The following is a 19549-nucleotide window of genomic DNA, read 5'->3' as shown; positions in this document are numbered from 1 at the left end:
TTGGAGAGAATGTTTAAAAAAAAACAAAAAACTGTAAATGCCAGCAAATGTTGCTTCATAATCTTCACAATTCCGCTATAATTTATGAATTTATGAATTTATGAATAACGAATTTATTGATCAAAGTAAATGTTGCATTCAAAGCAATTCGTCGGGAAATTTGTCAAATCACTTTGGACTGCAGACTCGACTCTCAGATTGTTCATGAGTCATTTATTTTCCCAACTCACCACTAGATGGGACAGTTCATCTGCCTTGATACCAAATTCATTTGCATCAATTTAAAGGAGAGGGACAACATATATGTATTCTGTGTATACATACAGTATATGTTGTGTTTATTTTTATTTGTTCTGACAAAGAAAAGAAGAAAAAAAAAATCAAGTTTGTAAAATTAAGATACAAAATGAACCACAGAAGTGATTGTAAAAAGTCCCTGGGGTTCTGTAAAAAGCAAAATTTAAAACGGCTAACTCTGCTTTCAACGTTTCCTTTAAAGGTTTTTTCTTTTCTTTTCTTTTTTTTTTTTTACCAGGGGCATTTACTGTTTCCATAGTGAAGCCAATTCTCAGAGGAAAGAAAAACACTTTAAAGAGGCAAAAAGAAACCCAAACAACCGGAACAACATGGGCACATGTGTACTCTGCTTTCTTGCATGCATGGCATCAGTGCAAAATGCTTTGTGTTGCGTCACTGTACATCATCCCGCATACACCAACCCCATGGTGAAACAAGATGATGGCAGTGTGAGGTTTCTTTTTTAAGCAGATACACGGAAAACGGTCAGGGTTGGTAGGAAGATGGAGGCATCGAAATACAAAACAATCCTGGAAGAAAACCTGCTAGAGTTTTTCTTCTAGAAACACGTCTGCTCACAGACGCTCTGCATCGAATTTGATTCAATTTGAGATGTGCTGCTAAACAGAATGGGCACAAATGTTATTCTCGTCGTGTGCAAAACTATCTATTCGATATTATCTTTTCAACTCGCTCTACCAAAAGAATACATTCTCAAGCTGCATAAGCCACAGAACACTTGCAGTCACATTTTTGTCTCCAGATGTGATATGCAATTCACTAAAATCTAATTAAAATGTCTCTTGAAATCACTAAAACATTGTCCAACCTCTTACAGGGCAGTGTCCAGCAAACCAATGTTTCCTGATTAAAGCTCTTGTGTTCATTAATTTGATATGGACACAAGATAATGAAGCGAGATATGAACTTCATTCGGTTTTGCTGTAGAAGATGTAAGCCTGACCTGTCATAGCTCCCAAATCCTTTTATTGAGGTCAAAACTTCTAATCTCGTAAATCTGCTACTTATCAGTGAAATATGTTGTATCAGAGGCAGTCTGTCATGTTCTCCTGACTGAGCAGGCAGAAAAGCCCAGTGACTGAAGCCCTCCGGGGAAGTTGTAGCAGGTACACTTCAGACTGTTTTCCCTACCAGAACAGCAGCTGAACTCTGAATGACACCACTGTTTATGGTTGGTTTATATCATGTTGCGGCAATAAACCCAGCACTGGTCATTGCCATTTCCTACATGCAGCAAAAGAGAAAGATTTTGCAATATGTGTAAATGTTATTGTGGCATGCCAGTGTTATTGGCTGCTTCCAACTGTGAGTGTGTGTGTGTTTTTTTTACCTCATTTCCCCCTGCATGTCACAGTCACTGGTGTCCCGCCACACAGTCTAATATAGGGCCCTTTCTGAGCCATCTGACATCCGTGCTGTTTAAATTCCTACACCACAGCTGCATTTTGCAGCAGCTGGCTTATTTACCACAGCCTGCATGTTTAACACCAGGGAGCTAAAGTAAATCCATCACTGGTCTACTAAAGCTAATCTTGACTGAATGCTTTTCTGCTGTCTCTTTGTGATTGTCAGCGCACATGTTTACTTCATTTTGCTCTCTAATTCTGTGCTACCCCTGTCTCAGAACTGTCAGGCTGGGAACAACTAATTTAATTACATTTTATAAGCACAAATTATGATTCAAGTGTTTCCAGATCTTGTGCATACTTGTCAGGTTTTCTATTTCTTTCATACGAAGAGAGAGAGAATGTACCAGAGGAGTAAAAATAATGACTGGGCGTGGTCACCGCATATACATAATGTTTTGTTTTTTTTCTGCTTAGATATGCTTCTAGAAAAAACATGTTTATGGTAGATTTGTCAATGCTCCAAAATAGATTATTTACAACAACCTCTGCAGAGACTTGCAGCTATTTTTAATTAGTACTTTTGGTATGGAGCATAAACTTGTAACTAGAGTTTATAAGAGTACAAACTAGAACATATTACTGCATATGTCATGCCAGAACATGACATATGCAAGAATCAGAAGAATGCACATGAATGCTGTTCTGCTCTGCGTCCCCAGAACCAGAACCAGAACCAAACATGGAGAAGCAGCATCCAGCTTCTATGCATCACAAATCTGGAAAAAACTTCCAGAAAACTGCAAAACAGCTAAAGCAAATTACTGTAGTTTCTTTAAGTCAAGAATAAAACCCCACCTGTTTAAAATTGCTTCCAACCCATAATGCTTGGAATATTGAGCAACATATTTGTTGTCCATAATTTTGGTGATGGCTCAAGAAATTGGTGACTGTAAGATGTTTTTGTAACTTTTTATGTTTGTGTTTATATGATATAAAGCACTTTGAACTGCCTTATTGCTGAGATGTGCTACACAAATAAACTTGACACGACTGGCTTGTGAAGTTACTAATAATCCTTCAACTTGTTCCCATTTTGTCACATCACAATCACAAACCTCAGTGTATCTCACTGGGATATTACTGAGATATTAAAGTAAAACATGTTCACAAAGTGCTTAAAAAAGGATGTGCAGCAATCAAAATCTTTCACTTTACAGTGCCTGGAAAACATGAATGTATTCAATTGTCTTTACTTTCATAAAGCCCAAGAAATACAGTGCAACAAATCGCTTTTAGAACTCACTTACCTGCGAAATGTTCCCTATGGCTGATGTCTCAATGTCTCTAATTTTGTCTCAGAATAATGCTATTTTTTTCTGGAACGGCCTCAGGGATTTGTTGGAGAACATTGGTGAACACACGGCATCATTCGGACCGAGGAACAGAACGGAAAGGTCAGGGAGAAAGATATGAAAATGTTCAAAACAGGGTGAGTCAACAGGATCATGATTTGTTTTAAGTTTCCCAAATATGCATTAATTATCATTTATATGTGATGGTCTGTCATATGAAGTCTCAATTAGGCAGAGTTTGTTGTAATGCAACAAAATATACAAAAAGGTTTATTGGGCAAGAATATAGTCTATTGTCTCTTTGATTTACCTAAATAACAGATTTCTAGGTTGCACAAGGCTGCAGACACAGAATATTCTCATAGTAGATAAAATATGTAAGTCTGTACAGATCTAAACTTGTTGAACAAACATGGAGAAACATATAAAAGTCACATGCAGTGATAAACAACTTTGGATCTTTTCTCGTGAGACGTGTGTGTATGCGTGTGTGTAAGCTGTGTTTGTGCCGTGTAGTGCCCTGGATCACTTCCTGGATTGGAAATGAGGGTTCAAAGGTTTCCAAAGCTTGTATATTTCCTGTGTGCTTCTCGGGTGAAATCCAGATAGCTAGCAGTCATGTCAACGAACACGGAGTCCCAGACACACAGCTGTGAGTACATATTAATTTCTAAAATTTAACAAGACCATGTGCCTGTACACATGCAGATTCAGCTATTCCTAACTAGTATTGCTTTCTTGGCTAATTTTTGACTTTTAAAATGGGAAATATTATATTTTGCTTTACTGCTAAAAGGTAAATTTTATTCACTGGAGTTTTCTTTTATGTGTTATGATCATAAGTAGACTGCAGGGCTGAGTGGATCTTGCTCCATCAGAACTGAAACATATTGACAAACACACAAGAGGGAATCATACCATGGATTTATTTGTAGTTGTCAAGCTGCCTTGGACTCTTAGGCATCATAAAATGTAACAATCCTTAGAGTTCATCACAAAAGACTTAAACCAGACGATAGTGAGACTTTAGCACATTGTAATTCTATGTTATTGCATTTGAAAATTGAAAAAAAAAAGAAATAAATAATAAGGCTGCACTCATGATGAGACATGTTGGCACTTCTCTTTTCTTCCAGCTCTCCAGCTGAATCAGAGCTGGTAAAGGAATTTGCACAATGTCTCATTAAGACCTTTTTGACATTTTCAGTTGTTCTTTGAAAATGAATCACAGACAGGTCTATGATGAGTGAAAATGAAAAGACCAGAGAGAAAATGGCAAGCTGGATAGAAAGTCGTGCAGAAACAGGGTTGGTGCAGAAGGAAAACAGACAAACAAAAAAGAACGACTGAAATAAATCAATGTTTCAGTTGTGAGAATTGAAAGAAAAAAAAAACTGTACATAAAAACAACTTAAACGCTCAAGAATTTTTCTAAGTTCCAAGGTTGTCAGCATTCCTCACTTTGTTCACAATACGCCCATTTCTGAGCGTTAGAAACTGCAGGCATAGCTCTCTAAAAATGGCACCGCACATTCAGATATCATTTGCAATGCGGCAGTAATCACACTCCAAATTCCCGTCCACATAAAAAGATGTTCAAGCCTATTATCTCTGTGCTGCACACTCTCATTGTTATTGTCTGTTTTACTCGTAGCACTGGAATGAACAAAACTCCCTGATTGGTTGCAATAGCATTTACATTGTCAGAGAAACGTTCTCACCGATGCTCAGCATGGGGCTTCGGTTTGTCCTCAGTGGTTTGCATTTGCTAATCATGTAATATACTTGCACATCTTTTATTGTTCCAATGTTTTGGAGAGTATGAAGCAATGAAGTGTTAGGAACAGGGAACGCAACAACAAAGAAAATAATTCCTTTATGATTCTCAGGTCTTCACCTCAGGGAGAAGTGAGTTTACACAAGTAGCGGCTTTTACAATAACTGCTGTTTGTTACTGAGCCAAGAATGATTTGCTAAGACCCTCTGTAGTCGTTAGAATCAAAATGTTTGATATCAAGATGAAAAAAAAACAAAAAAAAACAACACTTGACCACAGTGCAAATTTTAAAACATATTTATTGTCACTGTTATATGATTACACAAAACACAATGTAATAGTCCATGGATTTATTTACCGATGACACTTCTGCACTATTTCATCCAGTACTCACATGGATTTCTTGCATAATCTCACTTCACTGTATAGAAGAATCTCCAAATTGTAAAATAATCCAAAGAGATACAACCTTCACAGCACTTCACATCATTTAATGCTGCAGCTGCACAACAGTTGAGAAAACTTTGTTAAAAGGGGGAGCTATTCTCTACTGCATGATTTCCTGATTTCCTCAGTTCTCTATCTCATATTTTCTGAAGTTGATTTTCTTTTTCTTTACTCTGCCAGTACCCAGCAGGGAACGATGTCCACAGGCCAGTGGACTGGAGAGTGTGGCGCCGTTGGTGCATTCAGGGGAGGAAACCCCTGACCCCATCCCCACCACCACCAAGGGAACTATTCCAGCCTGGATTAATGGCAGCTTTTTGAGAAATGGTCCGGGGAAATTTGAGTTTGGAGAAGACAGGTATTTACTCAACACTTTGAATATGTTACACAACGCACTCATACGTTGCATTAGTTCACTATGTAAATGTAATAAGATATACATGTTTGATGATTTGTTGATGATATTCAGCTCTTCTTACCTAAAAAGGCTCAGGAAACAAATCGGCTTATTTTAAACTATCATGTACTCAATTTTCTGTGCATTTCTGCATCCTAAACCAGGCAGAGCTGAAATACCTAAACTCGCCAGCCACTTTGTTAGGTAAACATTACTTAATCCAGGTTAGACATCCTTTTGTCTTGAAAACGTCCTTGTGGTCTACATAGATATGGCAGCATAGAGCAGTTGCTGCAGATTTCAGCCACATACATATTTGAGTGCTCTATTTCACAACATCACAAACTGGATTGAGATCTGCTGACTATGGAGGCCTTAGGAGAACAGGGAGCATGTTTAAAAGACCAGCCTGAGATGTTTTGGGCTTTGTGATAAAATACTTTATCCTGGTGGAAATACCCATTAGAGGATGGAAAAAACATGGTCATAAAGGGATGGGCATGGTCAGCAGCAATATTCAGTAAGTAGTAATATCTAATGCTTTTATATCTAATATCTAATGCTTAGGTGGTAATAAAGAGCCGAAAGTGTCAAAAGAAATTATTTTCTACACCAATTGAACTGTTAAGACAAAATGGGTAATTGCTTTTAACTTGGTTACAGCAGATTGTGACTCTAACAGCAGAATTGTCAGATCAAGCAACATTTTTGAATCTGTTACCGTTCACCTCTGATGAGCCAGTGTGAAAAGCCTTAGTTTGTCTTTCAGTGACAGAAATGGCATTTAGTGTGGTCTTCTCGCACTCTAGTCAATTTGCTTCAACTGTTTATATGTTCTGGCTTTAGATATGGTCTTCTGCATACCTTAGTTGTTAAAGGTATTTATCTGAGCCATAGTTACTTTTCAATTATTCTAAATCAATCTGCCTCCTCTGACCATTTTGCTTTTCACTGCTGCTCACTGAATTTTTTTTTATCTTTCTTTGATAAAAGAAAGATGATAAAAGAAACGATGCATTGTTAACACACAATGCAATGTTTCTGCAAACCAGACATTGCATTGTCTTGCTAAAATATACTTTTACGCATCATTTCATGATTTAGGTTTTACTTGTCTTAATATGTATTTTGTCTCTCTTCCATTAGTTGGTTTTGTCACCGTTTTTATTACTGATTCTAATGGTTTATTTGCTGTTGCCTTGCAAAGCATTTATTTTCAAAGCTCAGTTGAGTTGATTTCCCAGTAAAGGAATGTATTTCCCATGTAGCATCCTCCAGTTTATCTCACCTAAATAACTTCAGTGAAATGAAATAGCTTTTTATCTCTTTCAGATACAATCACTGGTTTGATGGCATGGCCTTGATGCACCGGTTTCACATCTGTGAGGGCAGTGTAACTTACAGCAGCCGGTTCCTACGCAGTGATTCATACAACCTCAACTCAGAGAAGAACCGCATTGTGGTCTCAGAGTTTGGGACTGTCGCCATGCCAGACCCTTGCAAAAATTTATTTGCTCGTTTCTTTTCCCGTTTTCAGATTCCACGTATGTATGACTTCTTTATGTATTTCATAACTCTGTTTGAAACATGCAGCTCTAAGAGTGAACGTTTCAGTATTGTACCAACACCATCGAGTCTTATGCATTATTGATGATCTGGGTTGTGACACTGCTGATGTTGGAAAGGCTTTTTCCTCATTTCTGTTCAAAGTAAACCATGAAAAAAACAAAATTTTTTGTCACGCTGAAGAGGGCAGATACCATCAGAATACACCAGAAATCTCAATGGTCAAGTTTTTGCTGCAGAACTGAGCAAGAATAAAAATGCAGAAAGTGTTTGCTGCCTTGCAGTTTGCCATAGTTTTTGAACAAATGCAGCATCATTTGCATTGCAATAGAATTACATTAACCAGTTTAGGACATTTGTTGAATTAACAGCAGTGAATAAATTCTTAGTAATTTAATGTGGGAGTCGTGTCCAGAACGCTACGTTTCAGCATAGAAAAAGAGGTCAGTTTAATTGGTTGTGCTCACAAGCATATGCAGAAATCATTTCTTTCTCATTGACTCATTTGCAGTTACATTGTGCTTGAAATGTGACTTCAACACCGAGATGGTCTAGTAATGAATGATAATTTGTTAACATGAAATTATGACCGTTAAAAAAGCTATCAAATTGACTTTTGTTTCGCTAGAATAAGTACATTGTTAGTACTTCAAAAATACAAATAAATATGTTAAAATGTACTTTATTGTTCCCAGAATTGGAAAATTATTGACAAGAAGAAGTCATCCTGTGACAATACTGATAAGCTCCAAATAATGTTTGTAAATTCCAAAACCAGAACTGGGATTGAGAGTTTTTCTGTTGGAAGCATTTCTACACTATTAATTTGATTAGATCACCAGTAGATGCTTTGCTTACATTCCTAGATATTATTAAATACAGTTATTGTGTATTATTTAGCAGCATAGTGCCACATGGTAAGGCATAATGAGTAAGTTTTATTTTTAGATGATAGTTTGTGTTTGTTGGACTGTGGCTGTATGCAGAGATAGACTTAAACCCAAACAGACTAAATAAGTTTTTAGGGATAACCTGTGGGGATTTTTGACATTACTGAAACAGAAAACACAAAACATCACAAAAAAAGAGAAAAAAAACCCAAAACGTTAAGCCGATATTATCTATGGTGACTCAACTTTCAGCTTCAGACTTCCAGTTTAGCAGAAATTTATTCATACACTCAAAAGATTTGAATGTAAAATTATTTTTAGAAGCTTATTTCTGATAGGAAATTAAATTGGGTTTTCTAAAAAAAAAAATAATTTAAAAATGTAACATTTTACTGCTTGAATTAACCTTTTATTAAAAATGGGCATTTTGAAAATTAACCATGTCTCAATAGTCTCCTGAAAAATCTTTATTGACATTGCATCAGTCCAGATATTTTTCTTGCTGACTTGTTTTCTGCTTGTTCCTACTGCTAGTTTAACAGTTTATCTTACATATATCCAATATCCTATGTTATACTTGATGAAGGGTTCCAGACCAATGCAATTGGAAACTGATTTAGGCCACTTCAAAGCATGAAGATGAAAAATAAGACAACGCCAAAATGAAATAACACTAGTATATAATGTCCGGCTCAACTTGTTGCTGCTTTTAAATTAAGTTTACTGACAGCTGCATAAACTCAATCGGTTTATCAAATAATTTTACTGAATACATGAAAATCAAATTTTACCCAGCAAAGAACAAGCAAGCAGTTATTAATTAAACGTCTGTTAGCTGCAAGCTATGTTGTCTTGCATCCTAATTTCTTCTGTTAGTCCTATGTTTACTCCTCATTTTGGCTCGTTGTTCTCTCAGTTTCTCTGCCAACTTCTTTCACTCTCTTAGCTCTCTCTGATGATGTTAGAGCATTAAAAAGTGTTCTTCTTGAAACTTTTAACTTTTAGAGCTTTCTTCAGAAAAAAAAAAGAAATTTAAAAAAGGAAGCAAAAATAATTTGAAAGTATGAGTTGTTGACATGTGATGTGGTGCCAGGAAGACAAGTGAGAGATTGCTAGGCTGCCCTCAGGTGCTCAGGGGGAACTTGTTCAGGCCCAGGAATGTGCAGGATGAACGACATCAAAACAAATCATAAGCACATAGTTCTGAGGTTCACACATTCTTTGTTAATGTTTTAAAGCTTTCATTTACATGTTGCTAACGAGGCAGCCAGGACAAATCCCGAAAGGAGTTGCAGAAATCAAACAATCAGAGAAAACAAGAATGTGCATTTATATTTTACTGCTCTTGTCCTTGATTGCATAAGAAGTGCAATGAAAGTCAGCGACATACTAATGAAAGCCTGTGTGCGTGTGTGTCCATTATTATTATTATTATTATTATTATTATTATTATTATTATTATTATTATTATTAGTAGTAGTAGTAGTAGTAGTAGTAGTAGTAGTAGTAGTAGTAGTATTATTAAAGGCAAAAGAAAACACTTTAATGCATTCTGTGAAGGAGTGATGAAAATTCCGATTTTAACTTCCGTAAACTTAAGAAAAACAAGCTACTGGTTTGGATGAGTATTTTCTGCTCTGACTTACATGAGAACGACGAAAATGTTTTGAAACACTGTATGTTCCTGTCATCCGCATGTGTGAACAGAACCCACAGATAATGCAAATGTGAACTTTGTCAAGTACAAGGGAGACTACTATGTCAGCACAGAGACCAACTTTATGAGACGAGTGGATCCACAAACCTTGGAGACAAAAGAGAAAGTGGGTTGTTAAAGATTCAACAAAGTCTCTTTATGAGACAGAGAGCTGATAAGAAGTCAGAGACTGAAGAAAAATGTGACAAGGATGAAGGTTAAAATGTATTTTTTATTGTCATTTCATGGTTAGGTGGACTGGACTCAATATGTTGCTGTAAACTCAGCCACAGCACACCCACACTATGACCGTGAAGGAGCAACATACAACATGGGCAATTCGTACAGCAGAGATGGTGACCTAGTTTTCTGTTTGCATAACCTCCCATTTAAACCTGTCAATCTCAACATTAAAGTGAAGCAAGTACTCCTTTTTGAAAGATGCTTATTTTCCTGTGTCACTGTATCTTGCAGAGGTATTGATGAACCTTTTCGCATTATGTGACGATTAAATTTAAAAATTTTATTACTTCTATTAGAATATTATGTTATTGACCAACAGAGAATAATGTAAAATTGTAAATTGGAAGGAAAGTTATTTGTGAATTAACAATGTATTAATTGCTTTGCAAGGAAAAATCCGATAATGTCAATATTGTAGCTGTTCTGTTTTGGGGAAAATCTTTATAGGGTTTGCACATTATTATTTTGTGTGAAATAGCTCAGTCTCAGTCAAATTGGATGGGCAGCTCACTGAAAAAAATACCTCTTTATCCACCATGCTGTCGGTCTAAATGTGTGCATGGAAGCGTTGTAACAAAATGTGGGGGGTTTCCTTGTGGATTTCTCCAGGTTTTTTCTACACCATCATCCGCATCCCTCCTGCTGAGAAAGCGGCAGCAAAAGAGGACTCGGCAGACCTCAGCGGAGCCGAGGTGATCTGCTCCATCCCTGCAGCTGAATCCAGAAAACCTTCTTATTATCACAGCTTTGGTGAGATGCTCTCTTCGGCATGATAAGTACTCCCCTCTCTTCACCTAATCGGCAGCTTAGATAGGCAAAGAACTAAAATCAGTGATTACTGTTAAAGATATTGCTTCAATGACCCTTTCTGCTAAAATGAAACATTTGTATGGTTTTAATTATGTAATTTATTACTTAAGTACTTGTATTCTCCTGTCATAGCTCCCTTTATTTTTAGTCACACTCTGTTGTTCTACCTCCAATTCACAGAAAAGTAACACCAATTTAATTCATCTCCTTGAATGTTTTACAGTGCCATGTCGATATATTTAAACCTATTCAACTTCCTGGGGTTGAAATTAAATTATTGTTTCCCTTGTCTGCATTTCAAATAAAAAATAATCATGTGGATGAAACCAAAATTATTATTTTTTTTTTGGGCCTACATGGCAATGTGGTGGAAAACCAGCGCAGCACATCACCCCAAAACGTAAAAACCCTCCCAAAAAACATCCAGTTGTGATTTTTCTGTAAGGTGGTCCTACAAAGTTTTGACTGAAAGGGTTTAATACAAATTTCTACTTCCCCTGGACAGTCTAGGGGGGCAAAAGAGACTAACAAAAAAGTAACCTATCTAGCAAGTATACAAATGGCAAAAAACTGGAATAAAACAAAAGGCATGTCAGATCAAAAAGTCACATAAAAGAGTGAAAATGGCATTCAGGCTTGCAGAAACAAATCAGTGTATGACAGCCAAATGGCTAAAAGGCCCAGAAGCTTCAAAGTCACAGATCTGAAGAGGACTGCTAAATGATGATTTGTGTGAAACCTGGGAAGCAGCACCCAGTTACAAAGAAGGAGGGTGCTACAACAAAGCATATAACATCACATCTCTTAGAAACAAACATCTATTGGGATTCGGGGCAAACGCACAACACTTTTTTTCATTTTCTGTTATTTTCTTTATTTGTAAAAACTAATAAAAACCAAGTAAAAAAAATTCTTTCCACTTTCAATTTATGCATTACTTTGTGTTGGTCTGTTACATAAAGCTGTAATAAAACGTCTAGAAGTTAGTGTGACAAAATGTAAAGTACGTTGAAGGGATTTTACGTTTTATGAATGCTTTAAAGCCTTTTCTGCCAGACACTCTACCGCCTAAAAGATCTTGAAAAGGGACAAATCTTTGGCTACATTCCGAACATGCAGCTTTACAAAATGTTCACATAATGTTTAGTTTATCTGGTTGCAGTTTGTGTTTACTCGTCTGCGTTTGCTTACCTTTCTATCCACAGATCAACACTTACAAGTACTTTGCCAGTTATATTTAGTGACTGTGCTCTTTGTGGGAGTCCTCAACAAAAGAAAACAAAATTCAAGCAGCAAGAAGATTTGGGCTGGGAGAATTAAACCCTCCAGCAAACAAACGCATGAACACAGATCTCAGTAAACTCAGCAGCATCAGAAACTCAGAGCACAGCATGGAGTCTCAGGCAGTGCGGAAAGTTGCTGCCGCATTTGGAAGACCGTCGGCAGAGTAAAATGCGGAGGAGTCTGTTTTTAATGGTTGCACAGCGTATGATTGGACATTACAGGTCAGCTGATACCCATAGGGGCAACAAAGTAGCCATTAAAAATCAAGCTCTGGGCCAATGCCAGTCATCTAAAGCAAATAAGACTCCATTACTTGGCTGATTTAACACAGCGTTGCTCCATTTGTTCCCTGATCACATCTCGGTCTGTATTTCTGGCGGACCACCCTGTCCCATCAGACTTCTGGGCACCGAGAAATCCCACATGTCAGGAAAACATTGTGCAGTTGTACAACAAAAACCTAATATTACATTTGTCAGAGGAGTTCCAGGTCGTGTTCCAGCTCTTTTTCTTTCTTTCTTTTTTCTTTTTTTTTTTTTTTGAAATACTTTTGTCTGAATTTTTACCTATGAAGTGAAAGATGGAAAATGTCATCGCTGGGACCAGAAATATTACATTTGCAAGCTGATTTTGATGCATGTGACTTCCTCCAGTCAGAGAAGGAAGAAGTTAACAGAATTAGATGGCTGAAGGGACCGAACAAAGTGCAGCTGCTTGTCGGTGTGTGTGCAGGTACGGAAGTCGTTGCAAAGATTGCTTGTGATGGATCACAAGGCCTTGCTGTAATTGAGACCTGTTTTATTACATTTGGATATCACTTTATCAGGGTTAGTTACTCTTTTCAGTGACTTTTCTTTTAAATCTATACAGTACCAGCTAAAGCTTTACCTGCACTCATCATCAGCGTGAATGTACAGTTAAGTTGGTCCAATTTGAACACTTCTTTCTTGCACACGGGATTAGTATTATAACATAAATCTTTAATAATTTTAAAAAAATCTTGAATTGAGTGAACAAAATCTATGGTCTGTCTTACATTCTAATCAAATTGTACACATGGTCTGAAATATATCCATTCACATCTGCTAATATTTGGATAAATACACCTTAGAATGTAGCTTAAAACTATTTGTGGCCATTAACAAGTTTCTAATCCAACTGTGGCTGGATATCTTGTTGGCAGAAACTAATAAGTTTCCTGTCACAGAGTTAGACTTTAGCCAAAGCTCAAAACATTTGAGCAGGCTTAAAATGGATAAAGCAGGTAAATATTAGCCTGCTTTATCCATTTCGAACCCATTTTGGATGTTTGTTTGTGATCACTGACCTGTTGGATCACATAGTTGTGTCTTAGCTATTTGTGGATTTGAGATTAAGATGAAAAATGAAAAAATAGCCTTTTGTTTTCAATTTTCAGTTCAGCAATGCAATACTGAAACTGGTACCAGAACATCCCCACAATAGCATGATGGTCCCAACACCACACATAAGTGTTAATAGTTCAGCTTGAAGAGTTTAGCGTCACTCTTTTGGTCATGCTTATTGCCAATGTGGCCAAATAGGCCAATATTTGTCACATCTGACCATAAAACATTTCTCTAGGAGGCATTCGAACTCTTCATGCCGACCAGACAGACACATAAATAAGTGCTTTACTCATTTGACCTATTTGTGTTATCAGAGGGCGAGTGTTTGTATCACATAAGTTAAATTTGGTGTTTTATCTTAAAGAATGATTAGGAAACACATTAAAATGAGTTTTTAAATAAAGTGGGCTAATTTTAAACCTTTCCAGTTGTCCATATTGAACATTTTTAGAACTGAACAAAATTTAGTTCTAAGCCAGGAAACAAAAATAAAACAAAAGAATAAAAAGCGATCTTAAACAGTTCTGCCAATTCTGATACCAAAAAAAATTGGTAGAACTGTTTTTTACAAGGTTTTTTCAGCACCTTGTAAAAAAGTATTTTGACCAAATATTAGTGGTAGTGTATGTATAGAGTATGACATTGTGTAGATTAAAGAAAACCGTGATTAAATTCAACCTTATTTAGCAGGTTATTAGTTTAAAAAATACTGAAGACGTAAGCTGTGTTAAGAATCTACCCCAAATTAATAGCTCAACATTTGCAGGTAATGACTGAATTTTATATTCCTTGTTGTCTTTGACAAAAAGCTTGGAGAACTTTATTGCGCAATGTAAGATATGAGCAGTTCTTCATCTGGTTCATTCTAACGCATACATTTCCCCCTGTGTTTTCCCATTTCTCTCCAGTCATGTCTGAGAACTACATTGTGTTCGTGGAGCAGCCGATAAAGCTGAATGTGCTCAAGTTCATGCTCTACAAGATCATGGGACAAAGTTTTCAAAAAATCCTGAGCTGGGAGCCACAGTACGGCACCATTTTCCACCTGGTCGACAGGCACACAGGCAAGGTGCGTGACAACAGCTTCTGAGCTGCTGCAAACGGCTTAAACAATCAAGAGATTTAGTAATTGCTAGAGGGCAAACAGTTCAAGAAACATTCTTCTTAAACTCTAAGCAAGGTATGGGTGACATCTTTTGTTTCGTTTTTATTAACTGGTATTTGTACAATTTTAGATTTTAGAAATGTTTTTTCTTTCAGTTCAGATCAAGGGTTCTTGAAGAAACCTGGTTGAAGTTATCATACAACAGCATCTGATAAACATTCAGCAGCTTTATACTCATCAAAAAGGAAGCAGTTCCTCAAGTATTTTTTTTTTTTTTACAGTTCAAAAGATTTTTCATTTTAAATCCAAAAAATTGAACTAAACGAGAATTTTTCTTCAAAAATATGAAAAGATTTTAGAAATGGCACAACCTGCTTTTTTTCCCCCCCAACCTGTTTAAGCAGTGTGGAAAGCCTGAACTTCTGTGTGTGATCGAATTCAACAAGTACAATGAAGTGCAATGAAACCCACAGTCGCATATAGCTGCTGAAAAAGCAATAACAAATATTTGAAAGCTGTGCATAGATCTGTGCATGCACGATTACATTTTTTTCTTATTTATTCTGATGAGGACACATTCGGATGCTGGAGCCTTTCCTCAAACATTGTTACTATCAATTTCTTTGCCTCATTACACAGAGCACCCAATAAACTCACAGGAAAAATAAAAAATAAAAGAAATTCTGAAAAAAGTTAAGGTGCAGGAGAACATCAGCAGATGGAACTCATCTCCAAATATTTACCAGAATCAGCTCACTTCCTGCCAACTTGTTTGTCTGATGTTTTTTTTTTACATTACTAGCATTTCGGACTGTTCAGTGGTTCTAACTGGTCCAACAGGAGAGCAAAGTGAAATACCGAACGGCACCGATGTTCACACTGCATCAGATCAACGCCTATGAGGACGATGGCTTCTTGGTGATGGACATGTGCTGCGGGGATGATGGCGTCGTCATTGGAGACTTCACTCTGGAGAATCTGCGGCGGGAATCAGGAGACGATATAGACAAGGTGGACTAATGCCTTCCGTTGAAAATCTGAACTCAGCGTTATGTCTTATGGTGCCATGAAAACGTTTTAATGACGCCTGAACTGATTTTTTTCCATTTTGCCACATAACAAACTTCAATGTATTTTTTCAAGATTTTACACGATAGACAAGCCAAAGCAGAACATAACCTTCAAAGTCTTTTGTGACCTCATAAAGGTTTCCTGTAGCTCATAGTTCTCACAGTTTTATCACAACTAACCATAATAAATAGTTTATATCTGTAGTTTGAAGAAATGTGAAAAAAAATGTAAATAAATCAAGGGGTATGAATATGTGTGCAAGGCATTTCTAATTAGCAACATAATGAAGTTTTGTTTTTCAGGTTATGTTTGTTAAAAAAACGCCAAATGTTCTTGTTTTTGATTTTTTTTTTATTTTTTTGAAAAAGAAAAATAGGTTTCTGGTACTTTGAGCTTGTAAAGTGTCTGCTTTCAAAAGTGTGGGAGAGATTTGTTTTAATCAACAAAAATGTTCATCAAACCATCAAAGTTTTCTTTTTCCAGTCTTGTCATTTAAATAGCATCATTGAACAAAGTAGCCACACGTTTTGCAGCTTTTCATCTGTGATGTCTGACAAATGTTTTTACTTATTTATTTTTATTTTGCAGTTTTACAATTCCTTGTGCAGAAACCTCCCAAGGAGATACGTGCTTCCTCTAAATGTGGACGAACAAACTCCTCTGGACCAAAACCTTGTGATGCTTCCAAACTGTAAAGCCACAGCAAAGAAGACGGATTCTGGGGAGGTGGGATTCTTCAGTATTCACTTCTCTGTACGGTCACTGACCTTCCAAAGTAATATGTTTAAGTGTAAAGAATCAGACCTATAATCATGATAAATACAGGCAATTCTCTCCCACACATTCCAAGCAATTACCCAGCATAATGAGATAAGCTACTTTCTGCAAGACAGTAATTTCATGACTTATCACGGGCGAAAATGATGTCCACCATGCAGTGAACAATTGCCATTTAATAGCTTCTCTGAACCCCCCACACACACACTCTCTTTTTGCTCTGTTTTCTTATGGCACTATAAAGAAAGAAATGGTGATGTCTAAGTTGTCATGGCTACCTGAGCAATAGTTTTCTCAGTATTGGTTCTTAGACACTTTGTGTTAAATTCACCTTAAGAAAATGGGAATGTGTTGCTGATTTCCACAGAGAACAAATGAATATTGCCTATTGCAGTTAATTGGAACAGAGTTTGTGCGGAAACGTGTATGTTTTTTATTTGAGGGATGATATACTGCAGGGATCCATTCGTCTTTAGCAGGCAAGAATTGAATTTTCAACATCCCTAGAGAGCAGTGTGATGTAAATTAGACCTGTTAGGGGGTGGGGGTGGGGGAAACCCTCCTCTGCATTAAATTCTGACCCAACAGGTTTACATGACCCACGAGGAGCTTCACAATGATGAGCTGCTGCAGTACGGTGGCCTGGAGTTCCCTCAGATCAATTACGACAAGTACAACGGCAGACCTTACCGCTACTTCTATGCATGTGGCTTTGGGCACGTCTTTGCTGACTCACTGCTCAAGATGGACGTCCACACCAAGGAGCTTAAGGTGCTCTATTATCCAGAGACAACTTAGATAGAGCTCATGGTTAAATGCAGCAGTTTTACAAAAGAACTCTGTAAGCTGGATTTACAGCCTAAAACTGGCTCCCATAAAAGGTCTGCAATCCCCCATGTTTAGGTGTGGCGCTATCCAGGCTTGTTCCCGTCTGAGCCTGTCTTCGTTGCCTCGCCCGACGCTGCAGAGGAAGATGATGGAGTGGTCCTGTCAGTCATTATCACTCCTAGAAAGGTAATTTAACAAAAAAAAAACAACAACAACAACAAACCAGTAGCACTTATTGTCAGCTTAAAGTGCCTCTCAAAAGCGTTCATAAACCTTTCACATTTTCTTGATGATCACGAAGTGCAATGTATTTTTGTAAGTTTTTATAAGATAGATTAAAATCACATATAGAATACATAACAATTTTCTAACACCTCACTGTTTGATCTATTTACCTGAACTTGTATGCAGTATTTCACAACTGTACACAAGGGTGCTGTGGTCAAAACTGATCTTTATGGCTTACATACAAAATATTATAAACTAACACTGCACATCACCCTGAACACACCATCCACACAGTGCAACAAAGATCTGCAGCTGTAGAGCAGCAAAAATGTTTCTATAAAATACTGACTATGTATTTACACCAAATTTAAAAAAATCTTTTGACATTTATCCTTCTTCTGTTGGTCTTTCATACAAGATCCACTGAAGTTTGTTTCTGTATTGTGAACGAAGGTTCCAGGGGTACGAATACATTTCCAACGCAGTGTAAGTAGGTTTTATTCAAGTGATAATAAAACCTACTTTGTGAGGTCTGTAGAGAAGCAACATTGTTAGCAAGTCTTTAAACTTTCTTTTCCACTTATGCACCCTTAATACTGTTGAAAGGAAAGATAAATGCACTGCTACTTTTAGTGAGACTGTGCTCCTTTTGTAACCCCTTTATTTATTTATTTATTTATTTATTTATTTATTTATTTATTTATTTATTTATTTTTAACGTATCATATTTTATCTCCTCCTGTATCTGTTACCAGGAGAAAAGTACTTTCTTACTCGTTCTGGATGCCAAGACCTTCACCGAGCTGGGGAGAGCCGAGGTCCCTGTCAATATCCCATATGGGACCCATGGAGTGTTTAACGAGATGGGCTAGATGTGCCACCGTTTGAAGCTCTATGGCAAACTGCTGAGAGTAAACCAGCAAGAAACCCACTTTATCCACAGGGTGGAATATTTCTCTTGATATCGCTGCCTATAAGCATTCCTGTAATGAAAAAAAGGAGAAGACGTAAGACCAGGGGAAACTGCACACTCATAGTATTTGTTTGTTCCTCTCTGAATGAGATTGATGCACTTTCTTACTGCGTCCTTTTGTACTGATGGTGATCTTTTCAGAGACTTAAAGGCAGTTTTTTTTTTGCTACTTACGTTCTCAAAAAATGTGTAATGTCTCTATCAGAAAAGGACTGAGAACCTTGCACTTGAAAGGACTAGAAAACAATAAATTAAAATCAATATACACTTAAAAAAAATGCTTTTCTTCTTTTTAAGTGTTTTTGCATCACCACACCATCAGAAACACTATACTCCCATGGAGAAGAAAACAGCACTTAGGAAACAAAAATGCATCAGAGAAAATTCAATTTCTGTCGAAGTAATGTGATAAAAATGAACAACGTCTGAAATGGCTGCAAAATAAATGGATCTAACAGGTCAATAGCTTTCTGAGAGTCTAGTGGAGGTTGCATTATTCTGTGTTGTCTTACTGAAAACAACCCAAAACAAAGCTGCCGGACACATACGCATTGACATTTAGGGCCACATATGAGCGCAAGGGCTCTCATATTGAACTGTGAGCTAAGCAAAAACACACGTTCAACCCATAATGACAACTTAAACTTGTTGCCCTTCAAATCCTCTCCTGGAATGACTTGACTGATCTTTTTTTAAAATTCCTGCAGTGATTTGAATTAACCGATTTGAAGCACCTCTTTGTTCTCTTCAGGCACTTTGTGAGAAAGTTGAAAGGTTTCAAAAATGCCAAGCCTCATAAATATGGATATATTATAGCTTATGCATTTAAAGTGCTTTGAAAGTGATAATAAACCAAGGGGTTTTGGTAAGTTTTAAATATGTCTCAACTTTAGATAACTCAAACTGAAAGAGGTTGTGCAGAGGTTTCATGTTTAGCCTGTCCCTATTACTCCTAGCTAAATGAAACAGGGTGGAACAGGGCCATAATGCAATATTTAGATTAATTTACCAATTACATAGCAGCTCTATATTATCCTAGGGAATTAACAGAACCTCTTTTTTTGTCATTAT

The 19549-nt window shown here is 36.9% G+C and overlaps 1 protein-coding gene across 1 annotated transcript; it reads left to right on the top strand.

The window, feature by feature from the left end:
• Window positions 1–3618: 3618 nt before the first annotated feature.
• bco2l (beta-carotene 15, 15-dioxygenase 2, like) lies at window positions 3619–18757 on the top strand. Its single transcript, XM_044111150.1, has 12 exons — window positions 3619–3671; window positions 5424–5601; window positions 6973–7184; window positions 9804–9919; window positions 10046–10148; window positions 10645–10785; window positions 14405–14565; window positions 15442–15612; window positions 16261–16398; window positions 17038–17220; window positions 17353–17463; window positions 18261–18757. Exons 1-12 carry the CDS (start codon window positions 3638–3640, stop codon window positions 18375–18377), a joined length of 1665 nt encoding a protein of 554 aa, XP_043967085.1. The 5' UTR covers window positions 3619–3637; the 3' UTR covers window positions 18378–18757.
• Window positions 18758–19549: the final 792 nt, after the last annotated feature.

Source organism: Gambusia affinis, linkage group LG03, assembly GCF_019740435.1.
Source record: "Gambusia affinis linkage group LG03, SWU_Gaff_1.0, whole genome shotgun sequence".
NCBI lineage: Eukaryota > Metazoa > Chordata > Actinopteri > Cyprinodontiformes > Poeciliidae > Gambusia > Gambusia affinis.
This window is presented reverse-complemented; position numbering and strand designations above follow the sequence as displayed.